The 23,999-nt window shown below is 49.5% G+C and overlaps 1 protein-coding gene across 4 annotated transcripts in view; it reads right to left on the bottom strand.

Moving 5' to 3' along the window:
- Window positions 1-1,193: 1,193 nt before the first annotated feature.
- SRGAP3 (SLIT-ROBO Rho GTPase activating protein 3) overlaps window positions 1,194-23,999 on the bottom strand; it is a 106,164-nt gene continuing 83,358 nt past the window's right edge. For 2 of the 4 annotated variants that reach the window (XM_040568316.1, XM_040568318.1), the window contains exons 12-22: window positions 20,715-20,817; window positions 18,360-18,420; window positions 17,858-17,935; window positions 16,403-16,537; window positions 12,936-13,041; window positions 12,439-12,666; window positions 11,688-11,767; window positions 8,567-8,747; window positions 8,039-8,188; window positions 7,336-7,663; window positions 1,194-5,179 (exon numbers count right to left, since the gene is read on the bottom strand). In XM_040568316.1, coding sequence (XP_040424250.1) covers window positions 4,763-5,179; window positions 7,336-7,663; window positions 8,039-8,188; window positions 8,567-8,747; window positions 11,688-11,767; window positions 12,439-12,666; window positions 12,936-13,041; window positions 16,403-16,537; window positions 17,858-17,935; window positions 18,360-18,420; window positions 20,715-20,817 — 1,867 coding nt within the window. In that variant the 3' untranslated portion in view covers window positions 1,194-4,762. Of the gene's footprint in view, window positions 5,180-7,335; window positions 7,664-8,038; window positions 8,189-8,566; window positions 8,748-11,687; window positions 11,768-12,438; window positions 12,667-12,935; window positions 13,042-16,402; window positions 16,538-17,857; window positions 17,936-18,359; window positions 18,421-19,108; window positions 19,140-20,714; window positions 20,818-23,999 lie in introns of all 4 variants that reach the window. The other 2 variants (XM_040568317.1, XM_040568319.1) reach the window with 2 other exon arrangements.

Consider the following 23,999-nt stretch of genomic DNA (forward strand, 5'->3'; position numbering starts at 1 on the left):
TGGCTTCGCAGCCCCTGCTCACTGCCCACGGGCACTGACCATCGTGGCGTAACCGCAGCATTTACTGCAGCACACACACGCACACAAACTTAAGAGTTAAGCTGACCTGGCAGGAAGAGATATAAAGATAATATATAAATACACATCTCAGAGGTGCCTTCACCCTGGAAACAGCTACTTTTTTTAGCAGTTTCACTGGCCAGCGCGAGAAGCAGCAGGGGGAATCCCTGCACTCCTTTTGCTGCCAGAACGGCCTCAGCGCTCGGGGAGAAGTCAGCGTCTGGTCCCAGCGCTCAGAGGCTGCTCAGGCCTCAAGCTTGAGCAGGACACGTTCTGCTGCACCATGCTCTGCACACGTTCTTTAGCCTAAACTGCCATAGGTTCAGCGCCTTTTAATTAACAGGTTTATTTCGTTGATCTTTCTCCATTTCTTTCCTTTCCCATCCCAGCCACATGAGCGTGGCAGGTTTCGAGCCAGCCCACACCAGCTCCGGGTCTCAGGGGGCGCGTGGCGGTGCTGGGGGGGGGGGGGGGGGGGGGCTGGAGGTGCACACCCAGGGCTGAGCTCGGCCTCACGGCATCCCCGGGGCCTCCCCTTCTTTCACCCCAATTCCTGCAGGGAACATCAAGGCAAAGATTGGGTCAAGTAACAGAGGGAGTGTGCCCATTTGGTGGTTTTTGTGTTTTTTTTCAGAAATGCACTTTAAATAAAGAAGAAATGAGAGCTCAGGAATGCAGGGTACATCTATAATGGTGTAAATCAGCACAGGTCCTCCCACATCCATGGAAATGTGCGAATTTACACCCACATAGAGTTTGTGGTGTGTTTTTTTTTTAATTGGCCTACATCTTCTTCACTGTGTATTTTCACCATATGTCCAGAGCTGAAAGGAAAGCGTCCATCTGTGCTCTCAGCGGTTCCTCTAAACAAGCACCCCACCGTCAGGTAAGTCACTGTCACCAACAGTGGGCCTGTCTGCAGGACGGGCAGGGGAAGCAGCCGGGAGGCCACGGGGTCCCTGCCCAGCCCCGAGGCCCAGCTCCGAGCACGGGGTCGGGGAGGAGACGCAGAGCTTGGCAGAGCCACCGGCACCAGGCAGGGACACGCCAAGGAGGGACAGGGACACGGCGCCAGCCACACGCGGCTTCCCGGGACGGCAGCGAGGCGGTGAACACTCTGAAACCACAACGGGTGTTTTTGAGAAAAGTTAAGCAGTTTTATTCAACAGGATGAGTCCACATCCGACCAGTGGCTCCATCTACATGGCATCATCAGCATACAGGACAGAGGACCCAATCAGACACTCTAGCTGAACGGCATCTCACCATACGTTACAGAGACAACACCCACAGGGAGGACGACGACCGTTAGGAAGGGCAGCCAACCAGCAGGGTCCTAAGGTTTCCTGGCACAACCAAAAAACCCCTCAGACTACGCAACCCAGCCACTCAGAAGCAGATCAGACTCGGGACACCTAGTGCCGCACCGTGAAAACCACAACACTGCTAGTTAAATAACACAGCCCAGGATTTACAGAAGTGATCTGTCGGGTGTACTTCAGCCTAAGGAAGGAAAGCGCACTGCCATCACCGCCCGGGGACAGACGTGCTCGCACTCCTCGCCAAAGCCAGCGCATAGAAGAGAGGGGCCGGGGCACAACGGCCCTGCAGCGGCACTGCCGGGCCCGGACACCTGGGCCGAGCACGGAGCTGCCTCGGGAGCAGCTCGGCGGGGGCAGCTGCGGTCCCGGGCGACCCGCAGGGACCCCCGGGAGGGTGGCACCGGCTCTGCACAGCAGAGAAACAACCCCGTGGAGCTGCCCTCCTCTTCCTCCTCGGGGCTTGCCCGGCGTCCCCTAACCGCTGCTAGGCTGCAAATTTTCACAGCTTGAGTGAACAGCTCTAGGAACTCTTAAAGCCTACAGTCTTTGAGCCTTTAAAGAGGTATCAAGGATCAGGATAAAGTCACTCATAAAACGTGAGTGGGTTCCAGTTATGATACTCCTACAATGTGTTTAAATTTTGTGCCAAGTTACAGAAAAATACATTTTTCCCCCTTAAATTTACAGTAGTTAAAACTACAATTGGAATACCGTATTAAAAAGGGGTAGTTTATTCTTCAACAAAATGTCTTGGTTTTTCTTTTCTTTAAAAAAAATTTAAAAGGATTTTAAAAGCAATCACCCACAGCACAACGTAACTGTACAAAGGAAATCATGATGTGTACAGCTCCAAGTACATTAATTCCAAGCATTTGTTCTGGTGCTCAAAAAGGCACTTAAAGATAAGAAAACAATTGTATTAAAAACCCACAACAAAACAAAACAAAGGAAAACAAATGCAATAATTTAATAGAAAAACACTGGAATTTGTACCGTATCTTTAAAAGAAGGGAAAAAAGAAAAAACAATAAACATGGTTTTGCTATCAAGTCGTATTTGAAAGTATATAAAAAAAACAGACGACTGGCAAAGTGAATGTTCTCCAAGAACTAAATGGAAAAAAAAAAGAAGTTACTGGCAACGAATACACAACTCTCGTGCCAAGTGGGTTTCTTCCCTCCCCTAAGAGCCCATTTGCTGGTTCATTGCTAGAACAGACTGTGTGAACATCTGCTGCCCATAATGACAGAGGCGTTGACCTCGGGGTTAGTCTAAGTTTAGGAAAGGGGGGGAAAAACTATGAAGAAAAATAAACATCAATATGAACTAATTGTGGTAATTACAAATGTCAACTATGTTAATAGACAAGTACGTAAACACCATTTCCCCTTATAGCATTATACTGAGGAACAATGACAGAACCACTACATACAGTACTTTTTCCCCCACACTGTACACTGAAAGGTTAGGTTTCTGTTTTTTTATTTCTTTAACATTACTTTTTACATTGATCTATCTACTAAGTGCAAAGATTTGGTGAGTGGCATTGGCTTTCATCTAATCTTACCCTATATTTTGTACAGCTTACATTTTAACAGTTACTTTCCAGCACTGAAGCAAGTACAGCGATACATAAACGGACCGGACCAGGCGAGAGACAGCCGGAGAGGCAGGTGTGGCAGGGACACATGCTCGGGCACCGGACACGGAAAGCAGCAGCCCTCCTGCCCGGAGGGGCTGGCGCCGCGCGCCCGCACCGAGGGCGGCCGTGGCTGTGACAGCACAACCCGGCATCGGCCCACCGGCTCGGAGAGAGGAGAGGAGGTTGACGGGAGAAAAAAAGCTGTGGACGGGGGAAGATGACCGCTAGATGAGGCAGGAGGGCTTGCTGAGGGACAGACAGAAGTCAGATACTGAGAGGAGGGGATGGACATGAAGGAGCTGTTAGCGCAGATTTCTGTGCAGCTGAGACTCACGATGGCCTGTTTCACGCTGGGGTTGTGTGTGATCACGTGGAAGGGACCAAATTAAAGCACAGGTCATTGCGTGGAAATCTGTACAAGAAGAAAAAAACTGCAGGAGAAGTACAGAGTGTCTTGATTTCAGCATTACAGAGAGACTTGGTTATCAGACAAAATACCATGCAATCCCCAGCTCTTTCTGCATATTTTTTTTTCTCTGGGTTAAATGTTTAGAGGAAAAACAAAATGTAAATTATTTTGCATAAACTCAAACTGTTGTATTATATAGTACAGTACAGAAAGTGCAAAATATCACCCCATCAGATCGGTTACGCATCTGATATGGTCAAATATGGCTCATGCTTTTCATGCAAGAAGACGCAATCTGAATCAAGACCCTCATGTACTGCTGTGCAACTTTAAATAAAGGAGCGTTACTGTACCAAAGCCTCCTTGCCTGTTTAGTCCCATTTGTTGAGATATTCATTAGTTTAAAAACAAAACCAAAAACAAAGTGTATGGGGAAAGTGAAATGAAGCATCTCAGAACTGTATGTTACTCTGTTTATGCTTTACCACAGGTTTGTCACCAGTCCTTGTTCATTCTGAAGTCTTCAAGAAAATTGCAGTTCAGAGGACCCCGCTCGCCCCCCAGCGCTGCGCTGTGACTGGGGCAGCAGCGATGCTCCTCGCCCTGCAGAGCCTGGGGAGCGCCCGGTCCTGCCGGCCGGGCCGTCACGGTGCGCACAAAGGAGTCTCAGGACTCGGCTTGAGAAGACTCCCAGCCGGCCTGACGAACACTGCTGTCATTTATGCATTTTCAGCTCTTCTCCATAGGCCAAGTAGTGAATAAAACCCATTGTATCTTCCTTTTTTTTCTCTTTTTAAATGCCAAGAGTTGCAGAATATAACTCTCAGGATCGGCCTTGTATTGCTCGACACACGGTTGCAATGTATTTCCACGCACGCACACGCAAACAGCCTGGGGGGAAAAAAAACAAAGCAACAAAAAAAAAAAAAACACAACCCAGCATCTCTAGCGAGGATGTTTCAGAGCCAGTTTCTGAGGTAAATCTACTTTTTAAAAAAAAAAAGTCACCAAATTCTGTACACTTTTGTAATATATACTTCTACATATAATGTGTATTCTCCAGTGACAACATGTAGACCTGCCGTCTCCTTCTGCCGCAGGGCTGCAAGCTTGGGAAGAGTTTCCACACGGATGGGGGTGTGCGCGTACACACGTGCGCACACGCACACGCACCTAGGTATGTACCACCAGTCAGGCCGAGGCGATGCACTCGCTCCCCCCCCGGGAGTCTGCTCGGGAGCACGATGCTGACCCGCCCTTCGGCCGAGCGAGGCCGGGCGGAGGCGCCGTCCCCGCTCCCCCCGCCCCGCGGCGCTCCCCGCGCCCAGCCTACATGGTGCCCGATTTATCCGCCGAGCTGCTGGGGAAGAGCTTCTCGGTGGGGGTGACGGCGGGACTGCCCACCCCCGAGCTGCTGCTGCTGCTGGAGCGGTGCTGCACCACTGGCCGCACCGGCCGCATGGGCGGGGGCCGCAGCTGCGCGCCGGCCAGCCGGGCCGACAGGGCCGGCTTGAACGTGGTCATCATCTCCGTGGTGGAGCTGCTGCTGCGCCGCATGGCGGCATCGGGGTCGCGGATCAGGATGGTGTGGAGGGGGCTGGCGGGCTCCGAGTTGGCGGCGCCCAGCGGGGGGTTCTTCATGGGCTCCAGCGTGTCCAGCACCACGTCGGGAGCCTGCTTGGCCGTGTTCTGCCGCTCCAGCTCCCGCAGCTCGTTCAGCGCTGTGCTCATGGTCTTCTCGATGTCCTGCGAACACCACCGAGAAAGGGAGGTCAGCATCGCGGCCCGCCCCGCAGAGATGCCCCTATCCTAGTGTCTGCGTGTCTGGGGGGTGGCTGGGGGGCTGACCAAAGATGGGGCCCCTCAGGCTGCTGGGCAAAGCAGGAGGTGGTGAAGTAGATACGGAGCCCAAAGTCTGGCAGCACAAAGGCACCCACTGACTCTGAAGTCAATGGCAGTTCGGTCACCAGCTCCAGAAGCAGCAACTCCTGCGTGCCATGACTGATGCTGTGCCACCAGCCCCGATATCCTGCCCACCGGTCCCTGCAGGAACCAGCCCCCCCAGAGTGGCACCTCCCAAACCACCGGGGCCGCGGTCCTGGAGCACAGCATCCCTGGGTTTGCCCAAAGAGATCTGCCAGAAAGGGAGCCCAGTTCAGTGAAAAATGTCAATTTAAAGCAAATTAGGTAAATTGCCTACAACTGTAGTGCTGATCTTTTCATTCAGAAATAAAGAGACCCTAATTTGCCTTCACCTATTTCAGCCTTAACTGAATTAAGGCAACTTTAACTCAGAGAGACCATCTGCAAAGTGATTGAAGTCAACTGAAAAAAAGTAACTCTAGTTAACTCTGCTCACTGTCCTTGTGTAGACAAGTCCTTCATTTTTCTAACGTATACAGCATACTTGGTAAGCCTCAGGTAATGTTCAGTAGAAGGAAATTAATTATCAAGTTAGCTCCAATTAATTATATTAAACTGTGCAGAAAATGAGTGGAAATAAACTCCCAGAGCTAAGCCTTAGGACTACCAAGTTCAGCAGTCCTACAGACTTCAAGGTAAATATTTATTTACATCAGCTGAGTGAGAACGCTTCCCGCAGCTCTAAAACAAAAACAAACAAAACCAACAAACAAAACCGAGAAGTGAACAAAACAGGGCATTCGCCCATTCCTCCGGAGGCACCCACCGCCCTGCCCTGCCCCGCAGGTGGGAAACGGGGCCCTGGGCAGTCACCAGCACGGGCACCGCTGCAGGGCGGGAGGCCGCTGCCCGTCAGCCGAGCCCCAGGGATCGGTGCACACAGTTACGCTGCCCCAGCCCTGACGTGGTGCCCCCGTTCGAACCCCCCCCCTTGGGATATGCAGTAGGCTACAACCAGAACTTTGTAATTTTGTTCACGCCAAGTGTAAGCTCTTGATGAACAGAGAAGCTGGGTAGCATGCTGCAGAGCAAGCGAACAAGGAGCATGACTGGTGGAAAAGCAGACAGGACAGTAAAAGTTCTTTCTTTCTGCGATTACCATTAATTACCCCACTGAAAACAGCTGATTCTACACATAATAACCTGCCAAACCCCACACAAGCTCCTTCCGTGTGGTGGGCAGTGGTGTCCCCAGCAGCTGCCCTTCTCCACGTGGGCATCACCCCCTGTCCCACCGCCGTCACTCCTGGCTGAGCGCGGCATGAAGCCAACAGCCTGGGAAATGCTGGAACTGGGGACTCTGCACAGCCCCACCCACACTGAGACACTGGAAAATTCGGCAGTCTGCTCCGTGGAGGGACCACACTCCAAAACGTTAATAGGTTTAGTGTAGCCTGGCTGAGGACCCCCAGAGAGCAGTGAGTAGAGGAGGCCTGCAGGCTATGCTGAGGTAACATGCATGGAACGAGCACTGGGGAACTGATGGCAAATGATGCTGCTGCTGCTGAATAGCTGGGGGCATCCTGTTGTGATTAGGATAACGTTTTGAGGTCCTAGCTACCAACAGCCAGAAATTAACCTGAAACGTTTTCCTCCATGCACTGAGCACCTACCAAATTCTGATTTGACAGATCCGGTTTTCCCCTTTATGAAGTGCCTGAAGAAGATAATGCACTTCCCTCCCTGGGGGAGCCAGGGGCTGCCAGCGCATTTCAGTGGTGGATCGAACATTGCTGTCTATTGTCTCGAAGCAACAAGGTTTGTGGGAAGAGGCAGTATCTCTTATTAGACACACCAATACAGCTGAAAAAGCAGGAAGGCCGTTGGCTGCTCTTTTCTGTCTTTAAATCATCACAGCTACAACAGCACCATCACTCTGAAGTGCTTTGAGATGAAAGGGGCTCTGCAGTGTTCACCCAGTGACTTTTATTTTACCTCTGGATCCCTGGGCACCGAGAGCCACTTCACAACCCTCTTACCTCAGCAAGCGCTTCTGCTTCTAGAGATTTCTGATCTCCGAGACTACTGTGTCTAGTCGATCCACAGGTCGATCTCAGCGGGTGGCCATCAGACAAGGCCTTCCTGTCTGGGAAATTGATGCTCCCTGCACTGCCGAATGTCGCCATTCTGCGCTTTTCGGGGCTCTCAATCCTGCCTCTGTTTAGAGGTATTTTGTGGGGGCTGCTAGGGCAGGCAGCTGCTCGAGGAGGAGTGTCTATGCCAGGACCCATCCCTCGGGGCGGGCTGTGGGTGTCCCCCCCGCTTCGACGGCGAGGGATAGCTGCGCCGTCAGACCTCAATCTCACTCTGCAAAGAATTCATCACAAGACTAGGTCACCGTCCGTCAGATAGAAGCATCTGGTTGCATGCTGTAAGACAATCTCTCAGCTCTGAAAAGTCAGATCAAACCGAACTCAAGCCCTTCAGCTCCAGAAGACTAAAGCAAGAGGTGAGACAGACATTTTAGCCAGTGCCAAGAAAGAGACAGCATTGACAGCGTTGTACCTTTTTTAGTTGTTAAGATCTACATTAGCAATCCACACGAAAACCCCTTCCATGCTCACATTATTCCACAGAACACAGTGGAACTTTCCCTTCTGTCTGGCCCTGCACAACACACTGACTTCTCCCTGCACGTGACCGTGACCGCCTCTGTGTTTGCAGGAAAAAGAGTTTCCCTACCGGCCCATTACTCCGCCGAAGCCGTAGTCCACAATATGATCTGTCGGCGACTGGATGTCGTTCTTTGAGGAGGCTTTGTCATCCAGCAGAGGCCCGCTGCTCGCCTCACTGTCTGCCTTCTGACTCAGGCTGTCGGAGAAAGCATCATCCCTGGGGAAAAAGAGAACCCTCTCAGGCTGGCACATGCAAAGGACCCTGGAACCTGCCTAGAGGCAGAGCAAGCAGTGAACAATGCCAGGTACATGCACAGGCTAAGACCAATGTTACGTCTGCATCGAGCCGCTTTGAGTAGTCAATGACAGACGGGGTCTAGGCACACGAAGTACAGTATTTAGTCTTTGTCTTTACCAGCTTGAACTACAAACAATCTACAGCCAATACGTGGAGAGGCATACAGGAACAGATACAGATTTCTCACAGAAGTCATTAAACCTGGGAAAATCTGGCCACCTATTTGGGGAGCTAAAGATGGACCCTGCGTAGGTAGGAGATTTTGACATCCTGAGTCTACACACCGCCTTTACTCACATGTCTTGCACCACAATGTACTGGTGGGGTATGAGACCATCCACACCGTTGTGTCTCCCTTCCCACCAGTCTTCTGAGGCCCGATGGTACAGGAGGAGTGAGGCCCCCTTCTTAAAGGACAGCTCTCGTGGAGATCGTCCAATGTAGTCAAACTTTGCTATGGCTTCAATCTGCTCCACTTCTGCAAAGGAGGGAAGCACAAGCAGAAAAGTTCGGTACAACCATCATGAGGGCACAATAAATCCTAGAAACAGCCACCTCACCTGAACAGCTCTAATCCTGCTGCCCTAGCTTTCCAAAAGCATCTTACGTGGAGCACAAACCACCTTATTTTTAGACTGATCAATTCCTTTTGTTCTTCCAGCCTTCTTAGAATTTCTCTCAAACTCACAAACTACCAGCAACCACAAAAAGCTGCAGACCAGATGGGGAGCAGCTGAAATTTCTCTGTGTGCATATGGCATCCTCAACTGCATTCATATTTTCTTCCAACAAAGTAATTTATTTGGTTACAGAATCCCATTATCTTCCGGATTGGGAACTTGTCAAGCTGTGTCAGATACAGCAATCAAAGCCCCATTTACCTTCTCTTCAATTCCCTCCCTTATCCTGGAGACAGTTTGGCCTGAATTATTGATGAATAATGAATCTCCTTTTGGGGATCCCCACAGAAACGATTATACCAGCTCTGGCCGGGCAGCTGCTCAGCACCACAAACTCATTCACATCTGCAGACCCTTCCCAGCACTCTACCTCACACTTTTTTCTGATTTAAGCTCTACCAAATGCCAAAATTTTACAAATTTGCAGGATTTACAAATTGGGAGCTCAGGGTCTAAATTTCAAGAGGGCTGAGGCAGGAGTTCACTTTAGGAGGTCAGCGAGCACATCGGGAGCTCTGAGCCCCTGGCCCAGGGCATCACAGCGGGAGCTGCTGGCACACCCCAGCACATGCCTGGTTTGCTTTTAGCTGCCCATGGAGGGGCACAGCTCTTCTGCAGATCTGTTTCCAGCTGGGAGCACTGAACCCTAGAGAAACGGCTGCAGTGACTGACTGCGAGGCAGAAAGCATTTCCCTCTGGATGGGAAGGGAGAGATCTATGCTCGCTTCCTTCCAAGACTGAAGTAAAAAAGCAGGCTGCCCCCACCCAGCTAGCTCTAACAGCTAGCATGCAAACAGATAGTCTAACTTCATTGTTTGAGATACCCGATTGGTTTTAACCCTCATGGGGACTTAACGAGACTGGGACACCTGCTAGACAGAGCAAATTAGCCCAGTTCCCTTAGATTTGCCATGCTCTCATTAAAAATAGGGAAAATTGATCTGTTACATCTGCCTCATCGTTGAACCACGGGCTCAGCATCAGGATGCACCCCACCGCTCTGCTCAGCCACAAAATGTGCAGAGGGGGAGCCATTGGAAAAGGACGTGGGAAACACTGGATCTGAACCATACTCCCTTCTCTGTCTGAGGTTGGACAGGTTGCTTCAGCAGACAGGTTTTCCTCAGCTTAAAATATGAGTCTGCACCAATGCAAACCCCACCGTGCTCGGGACTGCCACCGCAGGATCAGTGCAGAATGCTCTCTTGAGGACACGCGGTGAAGGGCTTTCAGAGCCCTGATAAGATACTGAGTTTCACAGCAGGGAGGGTGCACGAGGTGAGGAGAAGGAATATGGAAATTCACAAACTAAAGCTCCTCTTCTCCACACTTGCACTACAGTTAATCACCCAGAAACTCCAATCAGAGCTATTAATGTGACCACCCAAGCATAAAATTGGCTAAACAGCAGCTTGCTCTCCCCCCTTCATCTTCTCATCCTCACGGCTCCCGTTTGTTCCTAACATGCAAAAGCGTGGAGGGCGTTTTGTGCCGTGAGCTGTCTGACCCCCTGTGGTAGCTGGCCAGCCAGCCCTCCTGCCACCCCGGCGAGCCTCAGGACAGCGCCTGCGTTTTGTCAAGGGCAGGGGGCGAGGGAACAGCAGCCATCAGGAGAGGCACACAACGAGGTGTCCAGCTCCACAGCACCCTTCCAAGCAGCAAGGCCCCACAACGAAAACGCTGCCATGTGGCTGCACATTTGCTGTCCCTCAGCAGCACCAGCTCAGCCGCTCCCACCCTGCGCCGGAGCTGCAGGTGCCTCCAGGGGCAAGGCAGCCCATCGCTTTCCTCTGCTCCGGGCACCGCGTTTTGTAACGAACACACTTCTTGTCCGACACTGCCAGCGCTCCATTTCCACGCTCACCTTTGTGATCAACATGAGCTTCAAAGCTTACCGAGAGCTATGAAATGGCTCGTTTACACAGAGGTGCGGGCAGACACCAGCTTACAGAAAGCTGGGCAGGAAGCTTCTCCAGAGTGCTGTGAGACACTGATACACCCAGCCGCAGAGGATGCACAGCTGGGTGCAACCAGCCGCATGCTCCCAGCTCGCAACATGTCCTGCTTTGCCCTCCAGAGCCAGCTCCACAGGTCTGACATGAGCAAAAATGAGCACATGGGTGCCAAAGCACCAAAGGAAACAGAATTGACAGGGAACAAAACCAGGGTGCAGCAATCTGAACACAGGTTCTTTTTATTTTTGCCAAGAAGATGGCTGTTTGAAAGGATATGATCCACGGCCTGACAAAGTCAGCAGACTCCCTCTCTTGAACAGACTTTAAATGGGGCTGCTGAGCTGAAGTTCTGTTCCCACAAGGCATCCCAGGGCCTAGAGCAAGCAGAGTTGGTCCCCAGGCACAGGTAACTCCCCTGGCTCCCCCCTGGCTCTCATGAGCCATTTCACACAGCCAGTCCTTACCAGCACACGGCATGTAAGGAAAGATGACAAGGAGAAGAAAAAAAGTCGTATATGGTATTAATGGAATCTCATAGGATAGCTGCATAAAAACAACCCCTGTATCCTCCCACAGAGTCAGACTGCAGGAAATGTCCATGCACATCCTATGACGAAAACCTGTAAGTAATGTTAGTATGCGTAACCAAACCTACAAGCATCATCCACCACTAACGCTGAGAGACACCAGTCCAGTTTAATGCAATTGAGGGCACAGTGCTTTCCTGCATGCATAGTTTTTCTAACACAGACCCAATTCTCTGCTGCTGATGTCTGTGCTTACCGTCATCACTGGTGTGTGGCTCCGTGCCATTGTCATGGTCAACTTCGTCAATTGTGCCTGGCTCGCTGTGGGGGCTGTCACTGAAATAAAATACACGGTGCTTTAAAAGAAAGAACGAGATTCTGTTCTCAATACAATTAGCAAAATTAAGCTGAGGGAAAATCTGGCCCCAAGAAGTTCTGCTTTTCATTTTTGTAGGACTGAGATACTCATTTTAAATCACAAATCTTTGGACTTGCTTTGAGAACAGCAGACACTTGCACCACAACCTTCAGGCCCAGAACTTCATGTTCTGTTGCTTGTGCATCTTACTCATATTTGGAAAAACAAATCAGCATAAATAAGAAGTAAAATTTTCCACTCACTCATTCACAATGATTTTTACCATTTTATCCTCAACTTTTGCACACCTAATTCATAATGTTTAACAGAAATAGATGTAAAAAGGCATGCTGCTTCTGCAGAGAGAAAAATTCCTCCCAGTGCTGTGCTCAGCCTGGGCTCAGATGTCCTGAATATCAAGTCTGAACTTCCTCAAAGCCCTCTTCATACACCATCCTCTCAGGGATCCCCAGAACCCTTCTCCTATACTCATGTGAGCTGGAGTGAATTCTCTGTCTACAAGGAATCAAGGCAAAGCCCTGCATTTTGTCACAGCTTCACTCTTAATTTACATTGCAAGATAACCCCAAGGAGGGGAGATGGCTTTGCTAAGTTCTGCAAACAATGAAGTTCTGCCCTCACTCCTTACCAGTACTCCTCCCCTCCAGTCATGCACTTCTCGTAGACAGGTCCTTCCAGCTCTCTGTGGCTGGGGAAGATGCCCTCGTGGTTGATGATGATGGTTTTGATGACCTCATTGACATGGGCTTGGCAGGACACCGGATCCTGCCCATCTGGAATGTGCATCAGAGTGGGCCCAAAGCAGATGGCCAGGTTGTAGGGATCCATCATGTTCTCATCGCTGTACTGTGACAAGCTGCAAGCACAAGTGTTAGGGAAGTGCAGTGCCCACTTTCCCTGTCAGCTCAGAAAAATCTCCTGCCAAACTTCCCATCGCCCAAAAATCATCACTGAGTTGCACACCTCCCCTGAACACACTGCAACGGTCAGGCAAGGCTGAGGAAGAAGCAAAATACAATTCTCCATGGCAATACCAAAATGATTCATGCAACAAAGAAAGGGAAGCCCTGAAAAAAGGCAGACATGAACAACTTAGTGAAAGAGAGTAAAAAGAAAGAGACTCACTGATTGAGGAAAGCAAAAAGATATCTCATGACAACGATGACAGCCCGGGGCAGAGTGATGATGATTTGCTGAATCTGATGCACTCTCTCGGTGGGATTCTCAATTTCTGGAACACACAGATAGAAAGCACTTCTTTAAACCTTCCTAGGACCAGACAACACAGCACCAGAGGGACTTGTTCCAGATCTAGTAGCCTACTATGCAAGGAAAACAATAGTACTTTTCCCAATTTGATCCACTGGTTTGGCACTAAGAGCAAGAATCATACTGCTCTTCCACAGGTGAATTCATATGTATGTTCAAGATTTAGCTTAAACAGCAAATAAAGACATGTCCACGGTTACATTTTTAAAATGCCTGCTTACATTTAGTTAATTCCTCAACAACTACCCCATCTCTTAAAAGCTTCAGTCAAATATGGCACTGGAAAATGGTGCCCTGTTTGGTGTTCTAGTCCAGATTTTAAAATTAGTTTTTTATTAACTTTACTCCTTCATGGGTTTAACCATCAGGCCCTCCTCAGCTCTTCTGCTTAAGTCTCCCACCAGCTTTAACAGGAATTTAATCTGAGTTGGCACTTTAAGATTCTCTCCTCCCCTCCACAGCAGTGCACAAAGCCCAGAGCTGCTAAAGGAAAACCACTTCCTTCTGCTGGAAGGAGGGTGACGTTAAGCTGTCTTGCTTTCAGTGCCAGATCCCTCGCTCAGAGCCCTCTGCACACACCCCAGCCTCGCACGGAGCACGCCAGCACACGCCAGAGCCGCCACGCAGCAGCCGCCAGCCCCCAGGAGCTGCAAGGGCCCGGCCCCACTTCCCACCACGGGGGGCTCGGCGCTGCTCTTGCAGGTGCTGGCACCACACGGCCCCCAAGGCTACTCTTTTTTGAAGCACATATCTGCTCAATATGCTATCTAGATACCTAATTCTTTGGCTTCTGTTTTACAAGAAGCAGGCAGAGTACCAAAGCTTTCCTGAGACCAGCCTCAGATGCGTGGAACAAACCACACCAGTGGAGAGCTGCTTACTGCATTGTGCTGGTTCAAACTCTGACATTTGCTCATCAAAATAAAATTCCCTGACAACATGTAGCTGGGCTGCCATTTCTTTGAAAATTTTGAACAAAATTTGGCTTCAGATCAAAAATCTTTATAAGTCCACGCTGGAACTCTTTTCCTTTTGAAGAATGCATTTATCCCCTGTTACTGCTTACTGGGCTCGCTATTTCTTCAGTTTGGTTTTACTTAAGAATACATTTGTTTAAAAAAATCAAATAAACAAACACTGGATAAAAACTACAATAGGTATCTGTTCTGAAACCCAGAGGAACAACTTGTCTTGAAGCACTTGCCTTTTTTCACTCCGCAAAATGTTTCAACTGGCTGTAATTCAGAGGAATTAATGGAGTAACCATCAATCACTTTATAACACAGGCACACCCCTGAGTGAACCTTTGCAAACCAAGTGCCTTTTCTACCCATCTATTTCTCATGTGCATTTGAGGAATGTCTCCATGTAAACTCTCAGTCTCCCATCAAGTGAAAGGAAAAAGAACAGTCTTTCATTGTCATCAGCAACGCCGGCTTCCCGGTCCAATAAAACCTCTCAGCTGAGTTTAACCTTCCCCCCAGGAACAGAACAAAAAAGAATATCTTACAGCGTGGAGGGCATTTTACTAAGCAGCAGTTGGGCACCTATCACACAGCCTGTATTTGGGTGACAGAAAACCAGAAGCGGTTAAGCTCAGATGATTAGTGGGAACACAGCACCTTAAAGCATTTTAAAACTATCCTTAATCTAAAGGTAGCAACAGCAGCAGCAAAGGAAAAGAAACATAAGAAAAGTTAAAATAAATTTAAAAAAATTTAAAAAAAGAAAAAAAAATAAAATGGTAGGAGAAAATACTACCCAGAAAGTAAACTGATTATGTTTGCAATGAAAAGCTTCCAAGAGCTTAGCAAATTGTGCAAATGTTCACTGCCCGGGGATGGCCCCAAAGCACAAGCCTATCTGCGAGCACACAGATAGCCACATCGCTGAGGACCGGGCGCACTTCCTGGCTCCGAAGGGGGCCCGTCCTCTCCCGCTGCGGACTGCACCCTCTCAGGCTCCACTCCCTGCTGCTGCAGAGTCCCTCGGGTGGGCAGCCGGAGCCACCTCACCAGCCAGACTGAAACTCCTGGTCTGGGGCTCGCAGCTAGTGCAGAGTGAGCTTCCCTGTCTTGCCGCGTTACAGGTGTGCAGCGCTGTTTTACACATCAAAAGTGAAAGGCAACAGCAAATTTCCTAAAGCTACTATATAAAACAACTGTTCCTGAAAAATAAAAGCACATTCTGCTCCTTCTGGAACAAGCTCATCCTTGCGTCATTCCCCTCCAGATATCATCTGTCTTTTTTGACGTTGCTAAAGTCCCTAGTAATTATGCACATTGACATTAAAAGTGGGAGGGCGCACTGAAAGCCAAACGAAGGACTTAGCACGTGTTCACCAGTCACCTCCCCCCGCAAGCTACCCCCAGAACGACACTCGAACCCCCAAACAGCCCAGCACCTCTCTTGTAACACAGAGTCATCCTGCGGCCAAAGCGCACAACACCCTCTTCCATCATCTCTGAAGCATCGAATTCATTCTGCCTTTTTCCTTTGCCCTAGGGGAGCAATTTCCATGACTTGCCAATAAATAAATGTCATCGCTACAAGGTTCTGAGAGAAATAGAGCCCAGCTGGGATATTTGTTTCTTCAGTTGCAGAGAAATGAGTGGTGCTGGGAGCAGAATTCAGGACAGAACAAGAAGAAACCAGGCTCTCCCCTGAAATCAACCCTAGACATTCCATGATGAAAAAGCTCAACTTCCACCTCTGTTCACATCCCAAAGCAGTTTCTGTTTTTCCTTGGGACAGGAAAACCAAACAGCAAATACTTTGAGAACAGCTGACTGAGCGAGGTTGAAACCAATTTTGCAGACCTCACACCACAGAGAAGCTTTTTGAGTAGCCAATGGCTATTTCACCTCTACTTTGTTTAGCAGAAGACACTGAGCTAAAGCAGCAGAACCCAGCTAGATTCCAGCAAACACAGCTGCATGGCACAGGATGGGAGCACAGGATGGGAGCACAGGATGGGAGCACAGCACCAGCTGTTGGACATGCAGAGGGAGCTGTGCAGGAAGCCAGCTGCCCGCTATGTTCAAGCAACTAATGACCCCTCAAGCAACCTAAGCCTGAGAGTGACTCTCGGGTGATCTTCATGGTACTAGGAAGACTTCAGAGGAGCCATAGCAAGATGTTTTACCTCTCGCTCACCTTCACCGCTGCTAGTGCACATCCTTAATGCCTTTTCCTCACAACTTCCATTGAAGTCCTACTGCCCTTCTTACAGCATATGCTGCAAAACACAGTTGTATTTGCCCCCTGTTTCTAGCTTTCCTTGTCCCACCTATTCTTCAAAAAGTCATGTCACGTATACTTACTTATAGTAGATATCAAATCTTGAAACCTTTCCTTAGGAAAGAGGGGGTTTTCCAGTCCTCGGAAATACAGCTTCAAGACTCCAGCCACTGAGTTAATGTCACGTTCATTTTGATCATCAGCAAGGGGATCTTCACCTGCCCAGTAATAAATAAAAACAGTTTTTATTTCCAGCTTTACTGTCAAGTTGGACTAACACAGCAAGGGTTTTTCCTAATTCAGAAGAAAAACAAAATTTCCCACAGCTCAGAAAACCCTCCTGTCCGTAGAATGGTAACTCTGCATTTTCCCAGCAAGTGAAGAGTTTAATAAGGTATTTCATTGCACAGCATCATGCTAAGATATGTGATAGCCTTACCTATAAAAAGTCAGGGTATGTAGTTTATTGTGGAGATGTTAAACCTTTCCTGAAGGTGCAGATATTATTCATCAGTTCTATTTCACCACTTCCACCCCAGTGCATTTTTGCACTTAAGACAACAGCTCGGAGAGCTGAATAGATCTAAGTTATGGCAGGTGAGCCTGAGAAGACAGGTTTGCCTAGAGTATGCAGTTGTGCCTCTGGAATAGACCAAAGAGTTCTGGATAGCACTTTATCAACTTAAATCTATAAACGGCTTTCAAAAGTTACGGGACTTGGATACTGATTCCTCTAACTGGATGTGCAAATCCTCTAGTCTTTGGAAATCCCACCACTACCTTTTTCACTGGCCTGGCCACCTTCACTCTGATCCTTCCAAAGCTGCTCAAAGCTCAGCGCCACAGAGGCCATTACCCTCCTCACTCAGACACCCATTTCACAGCTTCAGCTTTCCTCGGTGACAGCAGGATCACTCTGCTCTGACTTGCCAGCCTTACACCTTTGATGCTGTTTTCCCAACAGAATTACTAGGAGTTCTGTAACCAACACTGTCACCAGAGACACGTGGCAATGCTGCTCCTTCTGTGATAAACCACTGCAGGAAGGAGGCAAAATCCACGCAACCCCCATGTGATTACTGTACTCCACCAGCTAGAGCAGTCGATGTCATTATACCACGTGAATATTGTTGGACCATTAAATACACACTCAGAAGCAGAGGAATAATGTTCCTACCTTCTCTGATACTCTTGCTTGAAAATGGATCCTCAACAAACTATTTTACAGCTCTCATCTGAGGCTGCCATGCTTTTAAGTAAAGGCTGGGGAAAGGATTTCTGCACCTCCCTGTTTCTGATGTTCTTTCCCTAGGTGACTCTTTGCTATTGCTGGAGATACATTGCTAGGGTATCTAGAAGAAGAGAAAACCTCCTGGTTTCTCTTCACAGAAAGATCCTTAGCATGGGATTTACAAAACATCCAGTGCTCCAGGTCAGCACACACTGACACCCCCACGACAGTGTCTGCCCCCCAGAGGCACAGGCAGAGGGGTCAGACACGGCCATCCCAGCTGTACCCACACACCCTGCCAACGCACCTCTTTCAAAGGAATTCTTGATGTCGTTGACTTCGACCTGGGAGCCAGGAACTCTAAAAATACCCTGTTGTTGAAGGCCTGGAAAAGAACAATTCGTTTGAAAAGCTTTACCTAACTGCCATACAGTACCTTCTGGTAAAGAGCAGCAGAAACTAGAAGTCGATGCTCTCAGAGAGAAAGGCTCCGAGAGCAAGAAGGGGACCGAGCAGGCTACCGAGAGGCATTTCTGCTCGTGTTCTCCAACCAAGGCCACCTGTATCAAAGTGCTGAAGAGCTCCTGTTGGCCTGGGGCCTAAGCAAACAATTTAACCTGAATAAGTACTAACAAGACCTAAATATTTGTCAGTCATCCAATGTTACATCACAGTTAATACCATTGTAATTATAACCTGGGCCCACGTAGCAAGGGCTGAGGGCACCTATTCTGTATTTCACTGCTAACTGCAAGTACCTAATTACCTTTGCAGGACGTTTCTCTGTTGATACTACTGAATTAACTTACCATACAAGTTGATGTAACGAATGCAGCTTTCTACTACAAGTGGAATAGCTTGTCCTGAATCCTTCAGGAAAGAGAAAAAAGTAAAAATTTTAAAATTTACTGGTGGATTGATAACATTGCACTGAAAAAGCATTAAAGATCGCAAAAACAGAGATTTGAAAAATCAGTGCCATTGAATTTAGTAAGAGAAAGAGGCAAGAGAAGGAGGCGTTACAAACATCAAGCCATCTAACTGCTGAATACACTTAGTGCGCTCAATTACTCACAACAAAAAGCTTTCACTAAAGTGTATGACAAAGACTTGCTCACTATCTGGTTGAGATAGGGGACTGATGCAACTGGATCACAGCTACTCCATTTCAAAGGTGTAATGCTGAGTCAAAATAAAACTTGCACTGCACCTGTCTGATGAAATAAGCTTCCAGTAACAGAGCTCACAACAGTATTTCTACCTGAAGAAAGAGCTATTGTCAGCAGATGCTGAAAATAAAAGAAGAAAAAAAAACCACAACCGTGTGTGAAATGAACTGCCTGGGTCTGAACCTACAATGGGTTTTGGCTTTTCTTTCAAAGCTGCTTCTCGCAAGGTCCCTCATGGAAGGAGCCAAGGGGAACGTGAGCTGTGCCTGCCTTCATAAGTGCATGTTTATTTTCCTTAGGGCCTTTGTTTGGCTGTTTTTTCCAGTAGAGTACAGTTGCATCTCTCTGGTTAATTTACTCCGTCTCACAGACGGGCCTCCAGTAAATACCTGATTTCTCGTTCGCGCATTCCTCCTTCCTCTGAGAACACAAAAAAGCAGCAGAGCGGGAAGAAAAGAAAAGATTAAGCAAGGATGAGTTCAGTTAGAGGTAAGTATCTGTTCCGGAGGCCATGAACGCTCAAATGCAATGGCAGCTTAGCAAAGTCCAACCCCAGCCTTCGGGCTGCCCGCCCGCCCTCCCTCCCCAGTCCCGTGGGCAACGCGCACTGCACCCAGGCCCGGCGGCGGCCAGGAGCGGCCTCTCGGATTTCCTCCCTGCCTGAGCCGCGCCACGACCAGCGCCGGTGGCACCAGCAGCCGCCCAGCCCCGTGCCGGGACCTGGGGCCGTGCCCCTCGCCGGCGGCTCCCCGGAGCTGGCACAGGGCTTCCTTCCACTGCAGCTAACTCCTCCTCGGTGACACTGAATAGCAGGGACTTTGAGTATGCTTTTTGAGAAATCAGTTCAAATATGGAACCATTGCAAGTGTTAAAGGGATTACTGGCCTGTGTACTACCTGTGACAGGACACTGCTTATAAATACTGCTTTTAGACTTATGGTTGCACTGAAAGAATAAATCAGAGCCAAGCAATGCCTACAAGTTTACCTAATCCAACATTTTCGTACTGCTGTCTCTTACAGTATTGCTGTTAAAACTTCCCTCACTGCAGGCTTAAAACTGCACACCTGGAATGGCACTGCTTTCTTCAGAAATCCTTCAAGTAACCAGACAATAGCAAAGTGCAAGAGGACCAATGGTTAGACAACTGGATGCATCCTTTGGGCCAAATCTCTTCATCTTTCTCCCCAAACCTCTCCTTTTGGGTAATTTCCTGGGACAAGCAGGGCCAAAAGCCCCCTTCCCTGGGACCGCGCTGTGATCAGCTGAGTCAGTCTGAGTTCATCCCCACTTAAATACAGAAAACACTCTGGTCAAGAATTACCGGGGCTGCATGGTATCGGAGATGGCTTGGAGGAAGCCACCCGACAGCCGTTTTGCTCCAGCACTGGAAGACAACCTTACGCTTCCCTGCCAGCTCTGACCACGCGGGACTGGAGCCAAGCAAGTAATGGGCACATCCCTGGGAAATCCACCTCAAAAAACCTGTTTAATCATCAGTGGTTTCCCAACCTCAGGTCTACGGGATTGTCAGAGGTTAAAAAAGCATTTTTTCTGCACCCTTCCACGCTGCCCTCCATTCCTCAGGTACACAGGCTCAGCAGATATAAGCGGCGCGGTGCCTTGAGGGCCGGCCGGGTTCCTCTCGCTGTCTGAGCTTCTCCTCCCGCTGCCAGCGGTGCCGAGGGGGTGTGGGGCAGAGGCGGCAGCTCTGCTCACCGCCCCCGGGGTCAGACCACCACTGCCCCCAGGGGACCCCCTGCCTCCCCGTCCCAGGGTGGGTGTCCTGGGACAGGTCGGGTGAGGAGCGTGCCGCGGGCGAGCACGGCTACGGGGAGAAATCGTCACGGAGGCAAAGCGCACGCTGGCCGCGCCGAGTGGGTGCAGGCGGACCGGGAAGCCCCGTCCGAGGAAGGAAGCAGTCAGCAGATAGGACAGGAAAGCCACCATTACATTCACAGCGTTCATAAACTCTTACTGTCAGCCAGCAAGTACCTTAATGAACGTTTCCATATTGCCGTTAAAGAGTTTATGATTATAGACTGAGAGAGGCCTAGGTCTCCTCATTTTCTGTGGCTTAGGGGGAAGACATGGGGGCCTGGGAGAAAATGGAACAAAAGAAATCAACAAAACACCAACATAAATGCAATGAACGGGTGAGATCTCAACGGTTATGACTGAGAACAAAAAATAAACCGAACAGAAAACCCCCGCTGCGAGGACTCGGCACGGGCTCCAGGCACTCTGTGGCCACTCTCCCTTCGGCTGACACCGCGAGGAGCTCGGTGTCACCCTGGGGACGTGCCCTTTGCTTACCCTGAAGCCCTGCCACGGCCCAGGGCAGGCAACTCTGGCACTAACTAACGTTGGACCCACTGCCAGGTGACCTTGCTTTCCAGATCCCGAAGGCCAAGCTGAGCTTGGATGCGGTTGGAAGGTGCCTGAGTGTTCAGTGGAGCTAACGTGTAGGCAGCCCGGAGCAAAGTCAGGGCTGTTCAGTACAAGCTGTGCATACGTTCAAGTCAAGGTCAGGACTGCATTCAAGAATGCATTCAAATTAATCTCAATAATATAAACAGTTAACAGCAACAAGCCAACCTGCCTGTTACTTTCCATCCCTATAATCTCCTGGTATTTGCCTGTTAGACAGGCACTGACCTCTGTTGCAGTCACACAGCATCTAATTGCCTATTTCTACAGGTGTGCTGAAGGCTCCTAGTTCATGCCACAAAAAACAATCGTTTCCAGTGACAAAGCAGTAGGCGTACCAGCAACCTCAGCCTGACTGAATGACGAGGGATCAGGAATTTTCTTCACGCAGAATTGGCTTCATTCAAGCAAGAGAATAACGGAGCTGCTAAACACAGCTGGTCAGCACTGCCCTCGGCACCCACACCCTGCAGGCACAGGTCTCCCTCTTCGAGATGCCAGCTACCACAACTGCTGCTCAGTGTTTGTGCTAGTGCATGGGATGACATTTTAGAAGTAAGAGATGAAGGCGGTGGTGCTCAGCAGGAATTTTAACACCTGCCTTCTATTTCTACCACTTCAGCGCTCTGTCAGCCTTAAAAAGCACAAAGAGCAGTTACAGTGCTCAACTGCTTCCTTGATATATCCCAAACAAACCACGGTTATGCCTTGGAAAACCCTGCGACAATCCCACTTATTCCTAAATGGACCTCGTTCTGCTCAGAGATTGTCCAAAAGAGGTCAGTGGGAACACCTCTGTAGCTAACTTGTCTGGGAGACATTCTCAGGAATGTGAATGGTCTTTAGTCCCTCTGGCAGGCGTTCATGAAGTTGCCAGTAATCCAGGACACAAGCAAAACAGTGAGCCCAGACAACACACAACACACAAGAGCAAACCCACCCACACTTGTGTAGGAACAAGAAAGGCAGGCACCCACATGGGGAAGTGGTGTGTCCCCACCCCTACCAGCTAGGGACTACGGGCCTCGGTCTGAGGGAAGAGATCCCGGAGACCCTCCTGACTTCAGCGAGAGTTACGGACACCTACAGCTTCTGGTAACGCAGCCATGGAAATGTGTAACATTTTAGTGCTATGATCAGGAGTCTGGAGGGCTGCTTCCATTAATGATAATTACATTTTGATTTCTTCTTCTGATAACGAAGGACATTAAGACTCAAGTACACAGATCTAGAAGAGGGAGAAAAATAGCATAAATTCTCTAAGCGATTTCTGATCTGTCCTCTATCCCCAGGCTACACGAACATCTGTAGAGGACAGATCATGACTGCAAATGAAAATGAGTGCTAGGAGCCTTCATGCAAAAGTTCTTGCAGAGCTGAATGGACACATACTATTTACACAAAGCTACAATGCAAAGATGGCAATTCCAATCCTCTGGTTCCTTAATCAGATGCCTTTAATTAAAATAAAGGATTTGACTGTACACTCCTATAGCTTATAACCATTCCTTCAACTTTACAACTCTTGATAATTGAGGAGCAGAAATGATGACTGCCCAGTGAAGCGCCCGCATGACTCTCAGCTGAGCAGCCGTGTGCTGCAAACTAAAAGGACCCAGAGCCGTTTGCTGCGGTGTAATCTCCTCTCGCTGGGTGATGCCCTGGAGCCAGGCAGCCAGAGCAGCGCGGCCTTGGGCTGTATGTGGTGGGAAGGTTGTTCTGACCGCGCTTACAGTGCTGCCGCGCACAAGGAGGAGATTGTCTCGTGTTTATTTTCCTTTGTGAAGTAAAAGCAAATACTGAAACAAAAGCAAACAGAAGCAGCAGGGAGTTGTGCCATCATCCCTCATGTAGGAGGCTGTTACTCATTCCTTTGATTGTTTTGGCCTGCTACACACACCACCAGTCCACAGGCACCCGCTCCTGAGAAAGTACTCAAGAGCAAATTCTGTGAGATTTTATACCTAGTTGTGTCGGTGTGCTTTCATCTGCCAGCTCTGCAGACAACCCTGCGTGGTGCATCCAGAGGACCAGAGCTCAGCTCACCAGCCAAGCACAGGCGAACACTGGGGCGCTGAAGACGTGAGAGCCCCGCACAGCAGCTCTGCTGGGACCCCCCGGGGAGGCAGCGACAGCAGGGAGGGAGCAGCTGCCGTAACTGCTGATCCGAAGGGGACCTGGGAGCACCGGGCTGGACAAAGCCAGCCGCCCGCCCAGGGCACCCAGCAGTGCCATAGGCAGGCACCTCTCCTAGCACGCTCAAGAGCAGCTCCTTGGAACATATTGCTGTGGCGAGACATGAGGATATCTGGGTTTCTCAGCCTGTGTCCCCACTCTCTTGCCCACTGAAGGCTCGAAAGGCCGCTCTGTCCCAATGGCACCTCCCTACCTTGCGTTGGAGCCCCAGCGGGCTCCGGCTCTGACGCCGCTCCCAGCCTGGCACCGGCAGCACAGCCCACCTCCAGCCAGAAGGAGGCAGACCAAGGCACCCGCTGGCCTCTGCCCTCTGCCCAGGCAGCCTCTTTCCTGCCTGGAAAGGCAGCCCAGCGATCAAGTCATCACCATCTGCTTCAGCATTTCTCACATGGAATGTCTTTTTTTTTTCTTTCTGGTATTGCAAATTTAATTAAACGCTGAAATAGGATTGTAAAAAGATGACACAAAAAGAGGTTCTGAATGTTCTGGGGAGATTTTTGCAGGCTTTGCTGGCCTATGTCTTACTGTTCGGAAACCAGCACACTCAGAGCAAGCCACTAGAGCTCTGTGGAGATGCTTTATGGACTGGACACAGATCAAAGCCTCCTGCCTGCTACATTCACCCCTAGCAATATCTCCTGCTGTAGCTGGATG

This window comes from Cygnus olor, chromosome 10 (genome assembly GCF_009769625.2).
Source record: "Cygnus olor isolate bCygOlo1 chromosome 10, bCygOlo1.pri.v2, whole genome shotgun sequence".
NCBI lineage: Eukaryota > Metazoa > Chordata > Aves > Anseriformes > Anatidae > Cygnus > Cygnus olor.